The 23,692-nt window shown below is 38.4% G+C and overlaps 1 protein-coding gene across 1 annotated transcript in view; it reads left to right on the forward strand.

The window, feature by feature from the left end:
• Positions 1–7,381: 7,381 nt before the first annotated feature.
• Positions 7,382–23,692, forward strand: part of cfap58 (cilia and flagella associated protein 58) — a 219,745-nt gene continuing 203,434 nt past the window's right edge. Inside the window, exons 1-6 of the mRNA XM_036563477.1 lie at positions 7,382–7,511; positions 9,064–9,342; positions 11,882–12,030; positions 15,610–15,766; positions 17,448–17,642; positions 21,794–21,931. Coding sequence (XP_036419370.1) covers positions 7,506–7,511; positions 9,064–9,342; positions 11,882–12,030; positions 15,610–15,766; positions 17,448–17,642; positions 21,794–21,931 — 924 coding nt within the window. The 5' untranslated portion in view covers positions 7,382–7,505. The remainder of the gene's footprint in view (positions 7,512–9,063; positions 9,343–11,881; positions 12,031–15,609; positions 15,767–17,447; positions 17,643–21,793; positions 21,932–23,692) is intronic.

The following is a 23,692-nucleotide window of genomic DNA, read 5'->3' on the forward strand; positions in this document are numbered from 1 at the left end:
GTTATTATAAAAACTCAGGCGCCAAAATGCAACTGCTGCAACATTTAAGGTGGACCGTGGAAATTCGAACAGGAAGCTGGCGAATAGAAAGCCAACTTCAGCCTTGTTGAAAACTAAGGAATTAAGATAGTAAATGTTCGTATTTGTGGTAAACCTAGGGGCACAACATTTAAGGTAAACCTCAACGTTAACGTTTTTGAGGCTAACGTTAAATTAGTCTCAAAAACCTTCGTTTTACAGTGTGGTAAACAGTCTGTTCATGCTAGCTAACTCCACTCTAACTGAAATGGAAATGAGTGGCTAATCACATGAAGTTCAACGAGTGCAGGGCTAAAGAAACCACAGACCTGGACAGACTTAAGCCACTTTTTAGCCATTTGGCAAAATATCATGCCCACTCCACTGACCTTTGTGCGAGTTTGGAAGTCTGTGGAATCTGTTCTGCTGTCCTCTCTGTAGTGTTGAAATGCCGGACACACTGTTGCCCATGACTGCCCGCTTCTTCTTCCAGATGTTCACCTCGAGCTTCCACAACCCACGAGCTCAGGTGGGAAACTAGATGTGTTTTATGTTGTCTTGGCGAAGAGTGAAGATGACAGCGTCAGAGGAGAAAACACGCACACAAATGTAACGCTGTCTGTGTGTGGACATCCAGAAAGCCACCAGCTGTGGAAACGCGCGAGCGGCAGCAGGCGGACCGAGAGCTGAGGACCACCAGACCATCCAGAGAGAAGAGATGTTTGTACTCCAACACTGCTCTGCTGGTACTTTTCCTCAGGAAACAGCGCTTTTCTGTTGTTAGGTTCCCTTTTTCGGCGGCTGGTCTGGTGAGTGAAGGACGTTGTCACCCAGCTGTCGTGGCTGACTGACTCCCCACACGTGTGTCAGCAGAAATCCCCTCAGGATCCCACAGCGCAGCTTTGATAGGCGCATCCTAATGATCTGATAATCCCGCTCCAGCCTGGCAGCACATTCAGCCTAGCTCAACTGTAGCTCAACAACTTACCGACACTCATCCGTAATAAAAACATTAATAATAATGTTAATATTAATTTACATACATACATACATACATACATCATCTAAACCGCTTATCCTTCTGGGTCGCGGTGGGGTGCTGGAGCCTATCCCAGCTGTCATTGGGCGGAAGGCAGGATACACCCTGGACAGGTCGCCAGTCCATCGCAGGGCAGACAGACTGACATACACTATATATATATATATATATATATATATATATATATAGAGAGAGAGAGAGAGAGAGAGAGAGGGAGAGAAAGATAGAGATATAGATAGATAGTCACATGCAAATGCTAACAAGCAAATAAATTAGCACATCCTCTACCCTGCCAAAACTCTTTTATATTTAAAAACATAAATGATGGCTTTTTATATATATATATATATATATATATATATATATATATATATACACATATATATATACACACACACACACACACACACAGTGGTGTGAAAAAGTGTTTGCCCCCTTCCTGATTTCTTATTCTTTTGCATGTTTGTCACACTTAAATGTTTCAGATCACCAAACAAATTTAAATATTAGACAAAGATAACACAAGTAAACACAAAATGCAGTTTATAAATGAAGGTTTTTATTATTAAGGGAAAAAGAAATCCAAACCTACAGGGCCCCGTGTGAAAAAGTGATTGCCCCCTAAACCTAATAACTGGTTGGGCCAACCGTAGCAGCAACAACTGCAATCAAGCGTTTGCGATAACTGGCAATGAGTCTTTTAGAGTGCTGTGGAGGAATTTTGGCCACTCATCTTTGCAGAATTGTTGTAATTCAGCCACATTGGAGGGTTTCCGAGCCTGAACCGCCTTTTTAAGGTCATGCCACAGCATTTCAATCAGAGATTGAGGTCAGGACTTTGACTAGGCTGCTCCAAAGTCTTAATTTTGTTTTTCTTAAACCATTCAGAGGTGGACTTGCTGTGTTTTGGATTGTTGTCCTGCTGCAGAACCCAAGTGCGCTTCAGCTTGAAGTCATGAACAGATGGCCAGTCATTCTCCTTCAGGATTTTTTGGTAGACAGCAGAATTCATGGTTCCATTTACCACAGCAAGTCTTCCAGGTCCTGAAGCAGCAAAACAGCCCCAGACCATCACACTATCACCACCATATTTTACTGTTGGTATGATGTTCCTTTTCTGAAATGCTGTGTTACTTCTTTGCCAGATGTAATGGGACATACACCTTCCGAAAAGTTCAACTTTTGTCTTGTTAGTCCACAGAGTATTCTCCCAGAAGTCTTGGGGATCATCAAGATGTTTTCTGGCAAAACTGAGACAAGCCTTTATGTTCTTTTTGGTCAGCAGTGGTTTTCGTCTTGGAACTCTGCCATGCAGGCCATTTTTGCCCAGTCTCTTTCTTATGGTGGAGTCATGAACACTGACCATAACTGAGGCAAGTGAGGCCTGCAGTTCTCTGGATGTTGTTGTGAGGTCTTTTGTGAACTCTTGGATGAGTCGTCACTGCGCTCTTGGGGTAATTTTGGTCGGCCGGCCACTCCTGGGAAGGTTCACCACTGTTCCATGTTTTTGCCATTTGTGGATAATGGCTCTCACTGTGGTTTGCTGGAGTCCCAATGCTTTAGAAATGGCTTTATAACCTTTTCCAGACTGATAGATCTCAATTACTTTGTTTCTCATTTGTTCCTGAATTTCTCTGGATCGCAGCATCATGTCTAGCTTTTGAGGATCTTTTGGTCTACTTCACTTTGTCAGGCAGGTCCTATTTAAGTGATTTCTTGATTGAGAACAGGTGTGGCAGTAATCAGGCCTGGGTGTGGCTAGGGAAATTGAACTCAGCTTTCCAAAGATGTGATAAACCACAGTTAATTTATGGGGGGTAATCACTTTTTCACACAGGGCCCTGTAGGTTTGGATTTCTTTTTCCCTTAATAATAAAGATCTTCATTTATAAACTGCATTTTGTGTTTACTTGTGTTATCTTTGTCTAATATTTAAATGTGTTTGGTGATCTTAAACAATTAAGTGTGACAAACATGCAAAAGAATAAGAAATCAGGAAGGGGCAAACACTTTTTCACACCACCGTATATATATATATATATATATATATATATATATATATAAACACACGTGTATACATACATACATACATACATATATTCTATTATATATTCTATTCTCACAACAGCACTGCTGTGTCTGATCCACTCGTACCAGCACAACACACATATGCATGCATATGCATTTATATATTTATACATTTGTATAAGTGCTGAGAATGATCCACCACCCAAATAGTACCTGCTCTGTGAGGGTCTACGGGGGTCCTGACCACTGAAGAACAGGGTCAATATACATATATATATATATATATATATATATATATATATATATATATATATATATATACATGCACATACACACATATGCATGCATATGCATTTATATATGTATATATATGTGGGGGGAAATTATGTCATTCCTAAACTAAAAGGAGATCCAGGATCCTTGCTATTCTCTTTACATCACAAACTGTTTAAACTGCTTGACAAATTATTGCTTCTGGCTAAGAAATCTATTCTTGACAATTGGCTGACACAGACACCCTTTTCTGTTAGTGGTATAAAGAAATATTTAGCATATTTAGTCATGAACTACTCTTTGCAGTGCTCAGCGGCAAAGACCTGAACATTTGGAGACGATTCAGAGCATCTGCCTCATAGATGCTGTATTAAAAGGTCAGTACAGGTGGTGTGAAGGACAGCACCCAGTGAAGTGAGGTGTAATATAGGAGTTTATCAGAGCCCAGTTTTACTAAGTTGTGAAGAATGTGGAGTGGCTCTTCTGTTGGTTGGGTTTCAGGGTAAAGGTGATATTGGCACCCCTGGTAAACATGAGCAAACAGGCTGTAAAAATATTCTTGAAGTATTATGATTAAAAGAAAATATCTAAATCTTATTATGAAATCAATATTTTTTCAAATCTCTGTACCACATTTGGTGGCAACTCTAGAAATTAGTTGAGCTGCATAAATCAGGAAATGGCTATGGCAATAATTAAGACGTTTAAAGCAACTGGAGATGTTAAGAATCTGCTGGGAAGAGGACGTATGTCTGTACTGACCCTACATACAGTGAGGAGAATAGTGCAAGTGGACAAAGAATCTCCAAGGATCACTGTTGAGGGAACTGCAGACATTAGTAAGGTCTTGGGATCAGAATGTCTCAAACTACAATAAGACTTCACCTACATTACCACAAGTTGTTTGGGAGGGTTGCCAGATGAAAGCCTCTGCTGTCAAGGACCAACAAACTCAAGTGCCTACAGTTTACCAGAAGTTACTGGAAGTTCTATTGACCAAAGCCATGTAGGAAAGTACCTCATCCCCACTGTGAAGTATGGTGGAGGATCTGTGATGTTTTTCTTCTAAAGGCCCTGGACAACTTGTTTGAATACATGGCATCATGAACTCCATCATATACCAGCAGATATTCAATCAACTGCTTCAGCCAGGAAGCTAAAACTGGGCCATAGTCTGGATCTTCCAGCAGGACAATGATCCAAAGCATGCCTCAAAATCAACACAGAAATGGTTAACTGACCACACAATCAAGGTTCTGCCGTGGGCACCCCAGTCCCCTGGCCTAAACCTACAAACCTGTAGGATGAGCTGAAGAGGAGAGTCCACAGTGTGGAGCTCAGAATCTGAAGGATCTGGAGAGGTTCTGTATGGAGGAATGATTTCAGATCCTTTACAATAAGTTCTCCAGTCTCATTAAGCATTATGGAGAAGACTCAGCCTGTTTTGCTGAAGTTTATCACTGGGTGCCAATATTTATGGAGGAAACTATACATATGTTTTCATGGTAACATGTGCTCATTGCTCATGGATACATCTTCTAATTTCTTCAAAACCCATAAAATGTTAATACTACTAATAATAGTTAATTACTAACCACCTAACTAACTAAATAAATAACTAAATAAAACAGAAACACTTGCTTCCCATTACTGAGAAATTCTTTAAGTCATTTTTCAGCAAGATAAAAGTCTACCAAGAGACGGCTGGAGAAGTCCATTAATCTGAGGTTCTGAAAAGGTCAAAAGATTTAAACCCCACTAAGAACATCTGGTCTCACATTAACCACAAATTACCCAGACAGAAGTTTTCCACTGCTGACCGACTGTGGGAGGACTTTAAAGCTGAATGGAAGAGAGAGTGTCCATGTGTTAAGGACTTTTTTTCAAGTCTTTAACACAAAAGACTCAATTATCTAAATTATCTGAAAAAAAGAAAAGCTATTCTGTATTAACTTATGTTGCATGTTGCTTCAGTTCTTAATTGCTCAATATTTTTTTGCTGTCATTTATTGATAAATTGAAATTAAATTAAATTAAAAAAAGAATATTTACTTTTTGGGCTTGGTCAATTTTGCCATAAAGTGTACAGAGCAAAAATAATATATAAAAATAATAATACTTATTAATTATTCATTAAAATAAACAAGACAATAACACAGATAAACACAAAAAAGAGAGGTTGAATTTTGATTAGAAGCTATAGAGGTACATTTTCAAATGTTTAATAAACATGTGCACTGAGCTTGAAAGTATAATAAAAGGTGGAATTTGGAGCATGATAACAGAAAGAGGCCTCTCCATGTTTCTGGTATGTCAGAGTAGAAATTAAATGGCAGTACTGGCAGAACTACGATCACGTACTGGAACATAAAAAGAGAGATATTCTGTGAGGCATGCTTGAAAGTGCTTTAAGGCCATTTAAAGCCTTAAAAACTAGTAGCAGAATTTTAAAATCTATAAATCTATTATGAACGATAAGGCAGCCAGAGCAGTTCTTTCAAAATGAGAGTGATATGTGCTCTTTTTTTTGTTTTTGTCAGGATGTGTGCATGGTTTGATATGCAATTCTCTGTTGCAGAGATCTTCTGGAGACTTCTAGTGGCCAAATCAGAGTTGTTTACAGTGGTAGTGATAGGAACCAGACATCTGAAGAGTTTAACAACACTAAAAGCTCCCTCACAAAAAGTCATTACCAGAAACAGTTGTGAATATGTTGTCTTGTAACACAATAGTTTTGAATTATGATTTTGGCCTGAAATGTATTTTTTAAAACACTTTTATGGTTAAGAGGTACATGCAGGGCATTCCCCAGTCTCCAAAGAAAACTTACTTTCTTTGGTTTTACTGCTGTTTTATCATCATCAGCATTACATAGAAAACATTACACTGTGTTTAGGTTCTCACATTATATTGGACAGTAAATAAAGTGGCTATATTAACATTGTAGACATCACCTCTGGTTCCTACCACCACCACTGTTAAGACAGCTGAGTTGGAAATTTTCTCTACAGTGAACCATTTCACATCAAACCACTCTGAATGACCGTTTACATCCCATCCACTGAATTATTAGTTCTCTAGTTCTCTAGTTCAGTAGTACACTGAGCTAGTTAACATATGGCTATCAGCTTGGTAGAAGTAGAAGATTTAGTAGAAATTTAAAATAATAGGACTGAGTGTTTAACATTTACATGTATTTCTGCTCCGTATGGGTATTATTTCCTGCTCGGTTATATTCCTCCAGATTTTTGGTGTTTGGGGGTTTTAATTATTTTAAATACGGTGGCAGTGTATGGGCTGAGGGACTTTTATTATATTTATTTAATAATTACAAGCTCAGGGGCTATTTGTTCAATTAATTTTCATCTGCAATGGACTGTCTCTACTCTTTGAACCGGATCAGGCCTTGTGGTCTAAAGCCCCTCGAGGCCCCTGGCAGAAAGAGCCCCCTGGGCACTGGCCTCACTGGGCTGGTCAGTAATCCATCCCTACAGGTTATTCCCTAAAAGACAAATGAAAAATGTAATCCACTGTAGCTCTTCTACATTTAAAATGATGGCACTATTTAATCCTCTCTTAGATGCAGTATGTGATGTTTCTGACTTTGGTTTATTGTTATTTACAACAGACAGCAAACAAAAAAAACAGACAAACAAACAAATACATAAAAACCCCGTGCTCTGTCATTTATCATGTAGGCTCTGAGTCGTGACTGAGGCGCATGCTCGATGGACCCATGATTTGTGTGAAGCTGCCACCTAGTGTAAAGAACAACAAAAAACAAAGTGATAAACAGCAGTGAGCAATGGATACTTTATAATTCTGTTGTTCTAAACGTTCTACAAATCAGATATTTCATCCTGGGGAAATGTGCTTTATTCACAGAAGTGCTGTGAAGCGGAGTCATGTTTATTTCCAACCGTTTTAATCGATGGACTCCCTCTCCTCAGTTTAGTTGTTGGACCGAAGTGCTCTGTGTGTGGTGGCGCGCCTCCGCGGTTGCCCGGCAACGGAGGACGCATTTCCTAGGAGTTCAGCAACAGTGCGAAAAAGGAGCCGAGAGTTTATTATTTTACCCACTATGAGGTTTTTTACAGTGTTAGCGAGCATTTAAAAGTCCTGTTTAAGTTTTGGAAGAGCTCTACAAATGGAGGTAGGAGAAACATGACTGTGGAACTGAGAAGTTACGCTCTCTGTGCTGAGTTTTTCTATTTAAATGTAGCCAACCTAGCTAACTAACTTAACGCTAGCTAACTAGCTAACGTTAGTTGACCTGGTTTACGCGGACATACAATGATATTTCAAGGCAGTGGTAATTAAGCAGGTATGTGCCTATGTAAAATGTAATATCGCGATAGTTACTTAAAAGGGCATTCAACCAATCAGTCCTTGGGATGTAGAGAGTCCTTCGCTTCTTTGTAGAGAAGCTTACTGACTTAGCTACAGTCTGATTTCCTCATAGTGGTGCACAAATATAGCCTTTTTATTGGCTACCCAAACCCACCAGTGAACATACACGTCTTTTGTTTTTATATGCAATGTTGGTGATGGTGAAATAGTAATAAATATGAAAAGTAAGTTTTTTTTGAAGGGGTTATTTTGCCTTACAACACCCTGCATGTACCCCCTGCACCATGAATAGATTACAACAGATTACAATAAAGGGATTCAAATATATTTAAAACAAAACCTTTATAAAACTATTATGAAACAGTGTTCAGGATCAGGCAGCATATTCATAACCATTTCATGTTATAGCTTTCTGTAAGGGAACTTTTAGAGGATGTCTGGTTTCTATCACCACCATCTCATAAAGCACAGGATCATAATGTGACAGCCTAATGGGACCTTGTGAAAACAGAGCTACTCTGTGTACCTTAAAATCTCTGGTGAAACTGCAACTTATATGACTAATATGTAATGATGATTTACCTTATGGCTGAATTTCTGCACATGGCCAAAAGTATGTGGACACAGTCCAAAACATCGGGCCTTAATATGGAGTCAGCCCCAATTTGCAACTACAACAGCCTCCACTCTTTTGGGATGGCTTTCCACAAGATTTTAACCTTGAAAAACTGCATCTATTCTGAAGCCCAAGGACATAAAATTGAATGAAAAATAGTGGACTAAGCTTGCGTTACTGACAGCTACCTTAAGTGAGTGGGATCACTACAGCTGCAATCAGCTGTAGTGATCCCACTCACATTTTTCTCCATTTGAGAGAAAAAGTGTAGGAACCATTTAGAAATATCTGGATTTCTGCATGGATTGTTCCTAAATGAGTTGATCTAGCCCTCATCTAAGTCATGATAATGAATAAAGACAGTCTTAGAACAAACAGCAGACACAACATTTTACAACATTATTGGACAAATGGTTTGGGCGATCCAGTCAGGCTTTTGTTTGTAGGCTCAATATGTTATTATTAGACTAGATGAAGAATGTCGTACTCTGTTTGGTGCTGTTGGTATGAATCTCAAAAGGTTTTACTTAATTTTCACTTCATTTTCCCTGATTTAATTGAGTTGATCTTTGAAATCGAAATGGATTGAATGTAATTTGCTCCCCTTGCTTCATTTCAAAATAAGCAAACCAACCTAAAATGAATAATGGTGTCGTAATCACTAGGATTAATCATGGCTGTGTTTTCAAAGCAAAGCAAAAATGTAGCTTCTGAACTTGTCTCGTTTTCCCTGTTGAAGGAGAAGGCCCAGAATCCGGAGGAGGAGAGCTCCTTTGAAGCTCTGGAGAAGGAGTTCCAGGAGGTGTTGAATGAGTTGGTGGGAGACAAGAGCCTGGAGAAGTTCCGCGTGGAGTATGAGAAGCTCACCAAGGCACTGAAGAAGTCCCACGAGAGCGAGAAGAGGCTGATGACGAAATGCCGGGAGCTGAACGCAGAGATCGTATCCAACTCGGTCAAAGTGGCCACGGCAATGAAGTTGTCTCAGGAGGACCAGACGACCATTACGTCACTAAAGAAGGTCCGGTATGAGGGAAAGAACATTATGGGGTTAGAAAGGAAAAGACTGTTCATGAAACGGCATTGTTTATGTGATTCTTATATCAGCTTAGGGTGATAGTTCATCACATTTGCACAGTTTTAGTTTTGCTCAAATGTAGTCGATCAGCCAAGACGTGGGTGTGTCTTTTATTTGGCATTGAAGCTACGAGGTTATTGTGGACTATAAGTAACTTATACTGCACCACTTAGCATTGTGCATACTGCATGCCCAAATCAGCCTAGACTTGCATTAAATTATTAAGTAATTACAAATAGACTTGCTTAAGACTAGGGGTGGGAATCTCTAGGCACCTCACGATTCGATTCGATTACGATTCAGAGGGCTGCGATGTGATTATAAAACGATTATCGATGCATCTCGATGCATCTTTTTTTTCTATATAGCATTTATATTTTCTCACTGTGTGAGCTCAAGTTTCGAGTTCAAGTTTCAAGTTTATTCGTCATTTGCACAACATGTCAGGACATTTATGCATTGAAATACTTGTGGTGAGGCTCAGCTAATCACTCTACAGAAAGTAAATAAGTAAAAATAAAAATACAAGAAAAACCAACTGAAATATATTAAATATACACAAAATATACACAGAATATAGAGACAATATACATTTTAAAGTGACTGAGTGACTCAGTGTTGTTATTTAAAGTGACTTGGTACTTTTAAAGCAAAGTATTTGTAATGATCCATAATGAATTTACTTCCAATATCGTTTTTAATAAATCAAATGGAAGTGATGTGGCAAGTAAACTAGAAGACTCTCATTCAGGGCTCTTGTTTGGAGCACGAGAAGCTGCTGCTACTCATCTGCGATAAAATGCGCAGTTACGGTGAAATAAGATCCAGTGTCAGTGGATGTCCACGCAGCACGTTACAGCTATTCTACCCGTTTTCTGTAGTGATTTTATAACTTAGGTTTTGGTCTCGTTGTAGAGAGTTGGGGGATCGCTGTGTCAGTAAAGTATCTTTGAGACAGGACGTGTGCAACATAGCGCGAAAGCCCTGTTTCGCAACGACTAAGAACCGGCGTGCAGACTGCAGGTCACAAAGCAGAGATACGTTATTCGCATTTATGAGCGGCACAGTTGGTTTCCTGGTCCGTTAAATCTGCAACGAGACTGTCACACACTAAAAAGTGGCGAAGCTGAAGTCAGCTTCTCTTTCGAATTCTCCCGTTCCACCTTAAATGGTGCCGCATTTACATTCGGCGCCTCAGTTAGAATTTAAGGTGGAACGGGTAAATTCGTACAAGAAGCTGGAGAATAAGAAGCGACTTCAGCCTCGTAAAACAGTCGAACGTTGAGGGACATTTAACTGATCTATTTCTGAGGAAAAGTTTTCTGGCGGAGATGGGAGGAAAGCGGCTATAGCTGAGCTAAAGCTTAAAGCAGAGCGAAGTAAATCTGCGTTTTCGTTTATATTGTTTAGTCTATACCAGGACATTAACACATACTGACACATACTGGACATTAAATGTTGTGGCTCCCAAGGTGGTTTGATTTTTGTTGAAAGGACAAAATGTTAACATTTGTGTTGTGACTCCTGATCTAACCTGGCTTTTAACGCAGAGGGAGCCGGTCGGATTTCTCGCTCATCCAGCTGTGTTTTTGTTATGTGCCGCCACAGACTGTCCGGGCGCTGCACTTCTGCACTTCCAAGTTCCGCCTTTTGCGTTCCGTCAACATTACATTATAAATTAAATATTTAGAAAATCGATTTTTGACATTTGTGAATCGATTCAGAATCGTTCACGTCCGCATCGCGATGCATCTAAGAATCGATTTTTTCCCGCACCCCTACTTAAGACACTGACATTTCTGACTCTGTATTACATACTGTTTCTTTTAAAAATATATCTTTTATAGCTGGAAACAGTAGTAGCAGATATGTCTTTCAGCCATATTTGTGTTTATTATTTATATTATTGTGATTCTTCTATAGTTACATACATAGCATTACATAGCATTGCTCATCAGTTCTCACCTGCAATTTTCCCTGCTCTAACACACCTTTTAAACCTGGCAATTAAATGATGAGTTAAATCAGGTGTATTTGAGCACTAAATCACTAAATGGTGCTTGACTCTGGCCCCCCAGGACATGAATTGATGATAGCTGTTTAACATAAGTGTGTGATCATTTAGGCACAGAGCAAAAAATGTTCTTGGCAAGTGAAATCATGTCTAATATTTCTCATTTTGACATTGTTGTAAGAATTTTATAAGATTTTTCAACTTATTTCCTGATGTTGTTTATGTATATTTAAATTTAAGGACATATGTTTGCTTGTTTCAAGAAATACTGCTTAAAACAAGACAACATAAAACTACATAAAGTCACTTAAAAGGGTTAAAAGAGTAAAACTAGACTAAATTTCAGACTCAATAATGCACCTCTTTATGGCTCAGCAGTGCTTTGGACCAAGTGCGCCCTTGTTAAGACAGATTTCTTACATGTCTCAGATAATGTAGTGTGCTATAACTTCTGCCTGCTTTGATTAGGAAATCGACAAGGCTTGGAAAATGGTTGACACGGCTCACGAGAAGGAGCTGAAGGCAAAAGAAAGGATTCAGACTCTGAATCAGGAAATAGCCAATCTCACCAAGCTTGTGGAGCAAGGCGCTGGTTTATCCACAGTCCAGCAGCACAGGTGAGTGGGTGCTGGTGTCCCCGAACGTTTGTCAGGGGGCAAACACATTCACATCATTCCTGGCATCATTTTCTCTCCTTTCTCTGACAGCCTGAAAACATAACTGAGTAATCCTCGATATGCCTCAATTGAATGCTCCTACATTTCTAAACACCACCGAACTGGAATCAACCACATCATTTGGGAAAAGAGTTGTTTTCTTTTTTCTAAAAGATAAAATAAGCACTGAGGTGTGACGAGGTAGAAATTATTGCTGTCAGTCAAACTGCTTTCTGGTGATCAGAGTGAGCATCAACAATCAGACTCGCTCCACTCAGTTCCAGTGGGAGATTCATATGATTATGTCTTTCTGTTGGAGTGATAGAGCTTTGAGGGGTGGAAAAAACAAAAAAAGATAAATTCTTGAATTCTGTCAAACAGTTGAGACTGAGGGATGCAATGTTGCGCTCGGGCCTGTCACAGTTACTACATAATCGCTGATGATCGCAATTATTTTTGCTGACTCGTGTTAGATTTCACAATCATATTATGCTGCAACTAACAAAATGTGAACTGGGTATGTTGGGTTGAGGTAAATAAATGGAAATAAAATGAAGCAATAAATGCAATAATTGAGACAGCAGGGGGCTTAGAACAAAAATGGTTGTAACTTCTAACTTGGTGCTCTAATATATGTACACGGCAGTGCTGAGTAATGTTTGTTTATTTGTTAGCTATGTAGCTAATCCAGTAACACTAATTGGAGTGGCCCTTTGTAGATGATTAATAAACACTTAACAGATTATCAGTAACACATCAACAACATAGCTGCAACAAGTAGCAGCAGTGAAGCATCTGAATACACTGAAGTAAATATCTTGTAGATGTTCTGTTCATATGTTAATTACATTAAGTAGATTTATAGTATTGTTAATATGTTATTTCTATAACGCAAAACCTAACCTTACCCAGCCTTACACAAAACCTAACCCTAACCTTGGCCCTAATCCTAACCTCAACCCAAAACCTAACCCTAACCTTGGCCCTAATCCTAACCCTAACCTTAACCTCAACCCAAAACCTAATCCTAACCCTCATATGTTTTTGACATGTTACTGAAAGTCCGTTGAGTGTTTGTTTCATTTAAAAAGGACCACTCAGAATAAAGTGTCACTGCTAATTCTAATGTTTTTACCATGTGTGTAGGCAGAATGAGTGTTTTATTTTTATTTTTCACATTTTCACCCTTGTAAAGGACATATTACATATTACTCTGTGTAACTGTAGACGTTTGTGTTGCTGTAACAGTATAACCAGCGTTAGCTGCTAAGTAAACATAGCTTGCAAGAAAAGTGGTTAATCGGCCAATTTGACCATTTTAGGTTTGTATAATGACAAAAAAAGACAAATCATTAATTCAAGTTTAGTCAATTAGTTGTCAGCTAAAATCTCATGACTGTGACAGGCCTAACTGCACTACACATTATTACATAACACAACAAATATCTTAACTGGTAGTGTTCGGCCCCTTTCAGTACTTAAGGCCGGCTTTACTCTGTGAAAATTTCACACAGCTAATTGCATGATGTGAGTTGCCTGCAATTTCTGTGCAACTTGTAATCATTAAAAAAAGATTGCGTGCAACACCTTTAGTTACGCTAGCTCTATACTAGCTTGTGTTTTCTGATCCACCGTATCACTCTCGCTTATTTGTGAAGCATAATATACAATCTTCGTATATTTTTTCCAGCTGTCATTGCTGTTCTTTTATCGGTCTTTGGTCTATCTGTCTATGGTTCTTTGCCATATATTTGAGTTTTGTTATCTGTTATGTGTATGTTAAGCCTTGTATGTTAATTAATATGACTGTTTAAGTAGCCATTAAGGTGGCACTTTGTGCCTTTTGTTTTGTTTTTTGTTTGCGTCACACATAATACAGGCAAATAAAGAGCAGCAGAAATAACATGCATACTGGGGCTAATAGTGAGAAGAGAAAAGGGCAAAAAACATTTTAGCTAACAGCTTCATTATACACATTTGATGCACATTTCTTATAAGAACAACACAAATCAATCATATAATGATGAAATTCAGCTTAGAAGTAGATAAAGACTGGTTGCTCATCACTCCATTTACATTTATGGATAAAAACCTGGACATAAGAATAACACTAAATATATTAACACTAAGGTCACTAGAATAATAAAAACACTTTGTCTTTATCTGCACTGAAATGCAGATAGATTGGAATAAAAGGTAGAAAGCCAATTTTCACTCTCAGACCAAAAGGTTCTTACATACTCACAGGAAAAAAAATGTTCAATAGTTTCACACTGTGAATGGCAAAAGCTTCAAGGAGTATTTTCAAATCTAAATCAACCACAAAGAAAATCATTAACAGGGCAATTTTAACCTTAAAATTAATTCTTTTACTTGGTTTGAGGTATTCTTTAGTAACCTTGATCCACATTAGAAGTTGTTCACTGTTATAACAAAAATGCTGTTGTGCTTAATAACTCATTCTGTCCTGGAATCACTACGAGTTCATTGAGGAGCACATCTCAGTCTCCCTTCTGTAATCATTTTCATCCTTTGGATCCCAAATAAATCTCAGCTCTATGCAAAATTAGGGGACATCAAGAGAGGAGAAAATGAATCTATCTACACAGATCAGGGTAGAAGAATAAACAGTGGCACAAGCAGCAATTTAAAGCCATTTAGTTGACTTGTTAACCCCTTAAAATCCAGGCTTATTATATGCTAAGGCTTATTATTCAGTAACTACAGGGACTTCAGTGCAAACTGGATGAGCTATTCTTAGGTTATAGAAGTATGTAATAAATATTTTAAGAGGTTAATGCAGCTGGTTACAAAAACGTTAGCTTTGGGAAACTCATGTTTGTTGTCACGACTCAAGAAACTGACAAAATGAAAAGCTACCGACCTTGATTTCATCAGGGAGTCGCCTTTTCAACCACCCAGTAAAGCATCTTCTGTTTTATTGTTTCTATTATTTATCTTGTCCATTGATCTGGAGATTTTAAGTATCGTCATTGTTTTAGTGTATGTTGGTTGGCGTGATCATGTGATGTGTTGTAGCCATTTTGATTGGTTCTTTCATGAAACTGCAGAGCTTGCATTGCGCAATTTAGTTTCATATATATTTCAAGCAACTAAAGTTGCATGAATGTTTCACATGTCAAATTCAGGGCACATTCAAAAACATTTAACATTTCATACTGTTGGTGTCTTGCACTATAAACTAAAACAGAGATCTAGATGCAATTTCACCCTAAACACTGTCCGCTGCCAAAGGGATCACTTCACAAAGTAATATTCCATAGTAACAAATCATAAGGAAGTAGCTTAATGTGATAACATGATAATTTTAGTCACTGATGTCACTGATACCATAAAAAAAGACCATACCATGGTAAAATCCATACTGTCTCATTCCTAGCGCCACTTTTGAAATACAGTCATCTTTATGTAGCGTCTTGTCTGTAACTTTTTAAGGTGTCAAGGCCACAGGTTTGTCAGCAGTGTTCCTTGCAGAAAAGACTTTCCACTAAGTCTTCTAAAAGGACTTCTGTTTTTCAGCGTGGGCGATCTATTGAAAATCAAAGAACAGTTGACGGCAGAGAGAGACGAGCTGCTCTCTGAGGTGGTGACTCTTCGGGAAAACCTTACGAAAGCCACGGCCAGTCAGCAGGAGACAGAGGCGGCTAAGGAGAAGGCCCAGGAAACCATCTCGCAGGTAAAAATACCTAGCTTTATGCCAGATGACCTCAGTGACTGTATTTACATTGCAAAATACCAAGGCAAGCTCAGGGCACTGTCTCTATTAAATGATTCACTTACAGCTTCGGTAATGTTTACTTTTACTTATGTTCACAGTAACACTGCCGCTTTTGACTAACGCCAGTGAAAAGCTGCCATGCTGTCGCTGCAGTTGTGATTTAGCGTTTAATTCTGCTGAGACGCCTTGTTTACTATTGCAAAATAGTCAAAGTTAGCTTTTAACTTTGTTTCGCCCTGTAGCTTATTAGATTTCCAGCGGAATTTTCTCATGCTTTATGGCTTTATGAAAACTTATTTTGCAGATAAAGCATTTGACAGTATTTGTATTTCGTCTGTGGCATCCGCTGCAGTCAGCGAATCGATAGGAGAAATTTGTGTGCGTTCCAGTAATTGTTTAACCCCAAAACATTAGTTGAACATAAAACAGACTCCATTTGCCACATATCATCTTTCCCGGTTAGACTGAGACTGTAAAGCTTGCAAATGAAACGCCTGGCCTTGCCTTTATGGATAGATATGGCTCCCTTGTTGGTACCTAGCCTGGAAAAAAAGCAACAGTTTCTGCTTTGTTTACCAAGCTGAACACTGAAGCAGAATTGATTGGATGCCTGGTCAGGCATTTTGGGATAGCTGCATAAAATTTCAGACAAGACAGAGATGGTATGCAGAAAACCAAAAGCAAGGAAACCAAAATGTATTTAAATTTCAATGATGCGCTGCGGAGTCCAGCTTCTCGTAGCTCCATATTTTACTTAAATACATGACAGCAAGTGTATCCATGTGGTCACATATTGCTGCAATTCCAGCACCTTAATCAGAGACATTTTGCTAATTTGTCCAGTCAAGCACTGTTTTGTCTGGCTGTATTTCACTTCTACTCAGAAATGCCATCCACATTTCACTCACAAACCCCTCCTAAAAGCAGCTGACTATTTCAGACTTTAAAGGAATTGAGTAAGTTATTCATTTATCTTTGAGGGGATTACATATAAGAGAATCCACTTGCATAAGGAAGGAGAATGCCAAAGGAAAATAAGTGAAAAAACAGGAAAAAAAAGATGTTAAAAGGTGTTTTTGTCCACCGTTCCACTGTGAAAAAATGCTATGAGTCTGAAAGGATGCGTAGCTGTCAGGAAGCTGATACTGAGAAAAGGGAATAGACTAAAAAAAAAAAAACCTCATTTGCACATCAAACAAATAAGCTGCTGGTGTTCTCATAATAATGGACTGACCACCCTAGAGTCCAGACCACAACATCACTGAATGTGTTTAAGATTATTTGGATGGTGAGGAGCAGAAAATACAACCAACTTCTAAGACTGAATTTTGGAGGTTTGGAAAAAAATATCCCTGCAGATTTCTTTGAAAAACTGAAAGGGAAGTCTCCTGGAAAGAAATGGAAGTAAATAATGGATGTAATAAAAGCAAAGGGTGAATACACTAAATACTAAATTCTGGATACTATTTTTGTAATAACTTTGTTCTCAGCGTTCCACAGTGTTCTTAGTCATTATTGAAGCATCTACAGTTCTGTTCTACAGTTCTGTTCGTCGTTTGACCATAAGCAGGCCTGTAAACATAACTTTAATGGCATCATAACTGCTCCTTTAAAGCTCTTCCCTCTCTTGCATCCACAGCTGCAGCAGGAGATCCAGGTGCGTCAGAACGAGTGCTCTCGAGAGATGCGGAGGAAGGAGAAGTTGGAGAAAGAAGTGAAGCAGCTGCACTCTGACCTGGAGGCCCGACAGACTGAGATCAAAACGCTGACAACGCAGACCCACCGCACTAAAGACGAGCAGCAGAGGCTGGAGCAGCAGCTCCGCGAGCAGAAGGTGAGGCTGACTTGAGGTTAGTAGGTTGTGTTGCATAGTGGTTTGATTAACCTTATGTTACCTAAAGTCTTGCTGGCAGTATTTTTTTTGACGTTCGGCCACCAGACGAGTTACAACACATATATATCCAGGTGGATGATATATCAGCTTTAGAGCTTTCTGTGCTCTACTGTTTTTTTCTATCGCTATGTAAAAGAAGCACTGTGCTGTCTTTACTGTTGGATGCACTGTGATAGTTTCTGAGTGAGAGCATTTTATAGTTACTCAGAAAAACCCAATCAGTAAAAAGCTGAATGAGCTTATGCACTGCAAAATCACAGAGCATTGAGCAATAGAGAAAGCCTTGTGCATCTTGTGTACAGTGATAGAAAACATGGTATCACACAGAAAGCTCAGATTCTACATGCTCATATGTTTCACTGTGGCCAACATAGACATGCACACATGATATAAACCAATGTCCATAAGGCTAAAGTCTAGAGTTATTATGGTCATTTTGGTTAACATTTTATCGATATTACACAATTTTTTAAAAAGAATAAGCCTCGTGAGGCCATGCATTACAGACATTGTATCACAGGTAAGGGTGTTATTGGACACGACCAAAGCAGAATATAAAAATATGATATGCAGTTTTGCAATAAATATTAATAATAATTAAGATATACAATTATTTTGGCAATAGATATAGTTTCTTTATAACCAATAGGTGTAGTTCCTCTATAGTATGTTACTGTTGCCAAGGAACCATGGCTTACTAAGAGAGAACAAGAATGTTCAGTCGTCCATCTATATATATTAGGGGTGGGAATCTCTAGGCACCTCACGATTCGATTACGATTCAGAGGGCTGCGATGCGATTATGAAACGATTATCGATGCATCTCGATGCATCTTTTTTTTCTATATAGCATTTATATTTTCTCACTGTGTGAGCTCAAGTTTCGAGTTCAAGTTTCAAGTTTATTTGTCATTTGCACAACATGTCAGGACATTTATGCACTGAAATGCTTGTGGTGAGGCTCAGCTAATCACTCTACAGAAAGTAAATAAGTAAAAATAAAAATACAAGAAAAACCAACTGAAATATATTAAATATACACAAAATATACACAGAATATACAGACAATATACATTTCAAAGTGACTAAGTGACTCAGTGTTGTTATTTAAAGTGACTTGGTACTTTTAAAGTATTTGTAATGATCCATAATGAATTTACTTCCAATATCGTTTTTAATAAATCAAATGGAAGTGATGTGGCAAGTGAACTAGAAGACTCTCATTCAGGGCTCTTGTTTGGAGCACGAGAAGCTGCTGCTACTCATCTGCGATAAAATGCGCAGTTACGGTGAAATAAGATCCAGTGGTGATGGACGTCCACGCAGCACATTTTACAGCTGTTCTACCCGTTTTCTGTAGTGATTTTATAACTTCGGTTTTGGTCTCGTTGCAGAGACGTGGGGGGGGGAGGGGGTCGCTGTGTCAGTAAAGTATCTTTGAGACGGGACGTGTGCAACATAGCGCGAAAGCCCTGTTTTGCAACGACTAAGAACCGGCGTGCAGACTGCAGGTCACAAAGCAGCGATGCTTTATTTGCATTTATAAGCAGCTCAGTTGGTTTCCTGGTCCATTAAATCTGCAACGAGAGACTGTCACACACTAAACAGTTGCGAAGCTGAAGTCAGCTTCTCTTTCGATTTCTCCCGTTCCACCTTAAATGGTGCCGCATTTACATTCGGCGCCTCAGTTAGAATTTAAGGTGGAACGGGTAAATTCGAACAAGAAGCTGGAGATTAAGAAGCAGCTTCAGCCTCGTAAAACAGTCGAATCAGTTTTCTGGCGGAGATGGGAGGAAAGCGGCTATAGCTGAGCTAAAGCTTAAAGCAGAGCGAAGTAAATCTGCGTTTTCGTTTATATTGTTTAGCCTATACCAGGACATTAACACATACTGACACATACTGGACATTAAATGTTGTGGCTCCCAAGGTGGTTTGATTTTTGTTGAAAGGACAAAATGGCTCTTTATAACATTTGGATTGTGACTCCTGACGTCACGTGGCTTTAATGCAGAGGCTGCCTGTCAGATTTCTCGCTCTTCCAGCTGTGTTTTTGTGCCGCCACAGACTGTCCGGGCGCTGCACTTCCGCACTTCCGCCTTTTGCGTTCCATCAACATTACGTTATAAATTAAATATTTAGAAAATCGATTTTTGACATTTGTGAATCGATTCAGAATCGTTCACATCCGCATCGCGATGCATCTAAGAATCGATTTTTTCCCGCACCCCTAATATATATATATATATATATATATTATATATATATTATATATATATATATATATATATATATGCTGTACATACAATCATTTTATTCACTGAATAAACATTATATAGGGGTGTTCAGTGCAAAAACCTTTGCTCTGTAAGTAGTTTTTACTCACTAAATTACCTCTGCAACAACAATGCTAACTCTATGCAATTTCCAGTCTTATTTAGCACCACCCTCATGGTGTTGTGCACAACATGAGAATTAAAATACTGGCTCTTGCATGCAAGCACTGCATAACATATAAAACAAATAGCCATTTGGGATACAGCCATGTGTGCACAGCTGTGCACTATTTAGGTGTAGAAACCAGAATTTCATAACTTAAATTGCTCACTATGTATTGGAAGGAGGGAGCTGTTTGAGATTCAGCCTGCATTTGATGCTGTTTAAGGCAGATCTGACTAAAAGACAACTGGAGAGTGTAAAACATTCAAGTGACATATTCTTTACCATTTTATGTTCCAGCTTTATAGTGAATCATATAGTAAAAACTTTTAAAGCCTGTAATATAAATGGAGGAATTGTTTAGACTGTTAGTCATCAGTATGCTTGGTGGTCCATGTGAGCAGCATTACAGTCAAAGACTATTCCGTTAAAAGTGCAAGGATTTTTCAGGACTTGGTTCAGTAGTACAGTATTCAGTTGCTATGAAGTGGTTGTAAATAAGTGTAAATAAAAATAGATTGCAATGATTTGCAAATCTTACAGACCCATATTTTATTCACAATAGAACATACAACACATAATAGATGTTGAAAGTGAGACATTTTACCATTTCATGAAAAACATTAACTAATTTAGAAATTGATGGCATATTTAGAAATTGCTGATATATATATATATATATATATATATATATATATTTACCGAGTTACATTTATATTTAATTTACATTCTGTAAATCATTGTACATGTAAGTTCAGTTCTGTATTTTTTGACTGTTTTCTATTTTTTAACATAAACAAACAACAAAAACATGGCAAAAATGTAAAGTACAGTACTGTATGCACAACAGTAACTTTTTGTCAAGTTCAAATCACAGGAGTTTCAAGGTGTAGTTTCAAGGCTCTACAACGAGTCTCCTTACTGCAGAGTTGGTACTGATCTTCTGCAGTCTGAACTGTGATGAATCACATCACTATATCACCTCTTTTAATATAGCCTGTACAGTATATCATGCCCGCTACTGAAATGACACTCTCACTGCACACTTTGCTGCTATTTTTTATACTCATTCTGTTTGTAAACTACCTCATACCACTTAGTGCAATACCTGTTCTCATGTAAATACACCAGATCTGTCTTATATTATATGTAAATATGGAAACAGATGTACTTCTATGTCTACAGTCTTATACTTTATTCTAACTTCTGTGTATTTTTTTAATTCTGCCTAATTTATGTCTATTTTTTACTTTTGCCTAATATATGTAAGTTTATGTGCTACTGTAACACTGCAATTTCAATAAAGTTCGATCTATCTATCTATCTATCTATCTATCTAGAGGGTTTACCCAGTTTGTTCTAGACTTATGACTCCTGCAGCACAGACTTTGTAACAGATGCCCTTATACACACACACAAACACAAAATACCCAAATTAGACCCTTGCATAAGGTAATTCCCTTTGCTAACATTCACAAAACACACACCCACGCACACACATTCAAGTCCCAAAAGCACAGATATCCTTCACACTCACACACAAAACCACAGTAATGATCTCAGAAGCATCACACGTTGTCATACCAGCACACACACACACGCTGTCCCTCTGAGCGGTGTATTTAATTTGTGCCGGGGTGTGTGTGACCTGACAGATCCTGAACGAGAGGGCCACTAAGGAGCTGGAGCAGCTGCAAGTGCGCAACACCAAACTCCAGCAGGAGAATGAGCAGAACACTCTTACCCTGGAGCAGCTCTCCTTGGAGAATAACCAGCGAACCTCAGACCTGAAGGTACACACATATATACACCATACATCACATACATACATACGTGCACTGGCCACTGACACCTACTTTGTATCTACATTCATTGTTTATTTTATCAGGTCCACTTACCATATAGGTGCACTTTGTAGTTTTCACTATGTAGTAGACCACCTTTCTTTCATTTAATTTCCAGTCAAAACAGCCTTTAAGACAGTTATTACATTTTCAGTAGATATTTCTGAGGAAATCAGAAATAAGATAACCTGTGTGCATAAGGAATGGGAAAGTTAAAGAAAAATAAGTGAAAAAACAGGAGTTTTCAAACTGGATTTCAGAAAATCAGGTAAACTTACAGAGAAAATATGACTCCTATCAGCTATGCAAGACCTAGTAGACCACCAAAATTGTCACCATCAGATGTACAGTACTGAAAGGTTTCCTATTTGAGAGAGAGGAGAAAATCAAGCTCATTTACAAATCAAACAAAGAAGATTCTGGTGTTCTCAGAACAATGGACTGATCACCCCAGTCCAGACCTCAACATCACTGATTGTGTTTGCCATTACTAATTGTGAGAAGTAGGAAAGGCAACCAACTTCTAAGACTGAACATTGGAGGTTTGGAAAAACATCCCAGCAGATATTTTCAAAAAACTGAAATTAGACAGTATTTGTACTCTGCTTTTTTGTCTTACACTGAAAAATGAATAGCATATACTCAATGGCCGCTTTGACCGGAAATTAAACTGTGTAAATGTTTTTCCAGCATAAGCAGACACATGTCTCTTATGCACATCAACACACATACATACACAACACAGACATAGACACATTTATGTCTACACACACCTTTACTAGCAGAGACTTAACATCTTCAGAAGACATATACTGGCAGCTTTCAGTGGACACAAACACATTCTACAAACTTGGTGAGTTCCTCTCAGTAATTCAGCTTTGGCAAGCGGCAGATTGAACACATTGGCAGAGCCTTACATAAGAAGAGCGGTGGGAAATGAAGACTTGCTGTCATCACCGTCCCCTCGGTGAGTCTCACGTGGATCTTACACATTGCTCACTTTTATGCTCAGAAACCAACAAACATGGGATTTCACCAAACATATGTTTTTACAGAGCTTCAGAAGCAATCACAGTATCTGATAATCCAGATAAAGCCTAAGCAGAGACAGTATACACTTTATTTTAATATGCTTTTTCGCTTCTTAAATATACTACAACTCATTACTTCAGTGGACGTAGAGGAGTCTTGCTGTAAAACACGAACATGTCTTCTTTTAGACTTGTTATTTTGAAGTTATTATGTGATGAAAGGTTTTGCACTGGTTGCATGCATTTGTACTGGTTATCCTAGCTAAACAAACAAAACATCCCCAAAACTAGACTAGAGCTATTGTTTTAATGTAAAACAACTAAATATAGCAGATACTGTAAATCGGTATTCACTGTGAGTTACATTCATTCTCGGATGGTAAGAATCACAGGCTTTTCTGCACTGGGAGCTTTTTCTGCAAAATATTTCACAAAGAGACGCTCCTCTAAGGATTTCTGTTTATTTGAGAATGTTTGTCAGGTTTTATGATTGCTTCAGTAGTCAGTAGTTTTGATTGGCAAACAAATGAACAACACCTGTCTGTCAATTCATCTTTAAACTTTTCATTTTTTACGTACTTTGAAAAGACCAGCTGCTCTTTATGTTAACATTTCATGATGAATGGGCCAAAAGAAAATTATTTGGAAGTATTTCAAAGTTAAGAAGGCTTTTTTCAGC

The sequence above is a fragment of the Colossoma macropomum genome, unplaced genomic scaffold (genome assembly GCF_904425465.1).
Source record: "Colossoma macropomum unplaced genomic scaffold, Colossoma_macropomum, whole genome shotgun sequence".
NCBI classification, from domain to species: domain Eukaryota; kingdom Metazoa; phylum Chordata; class Actinopteri; order Characiformes; family Serrasalmidae; genus Colossoma; species Colossoma macropomum.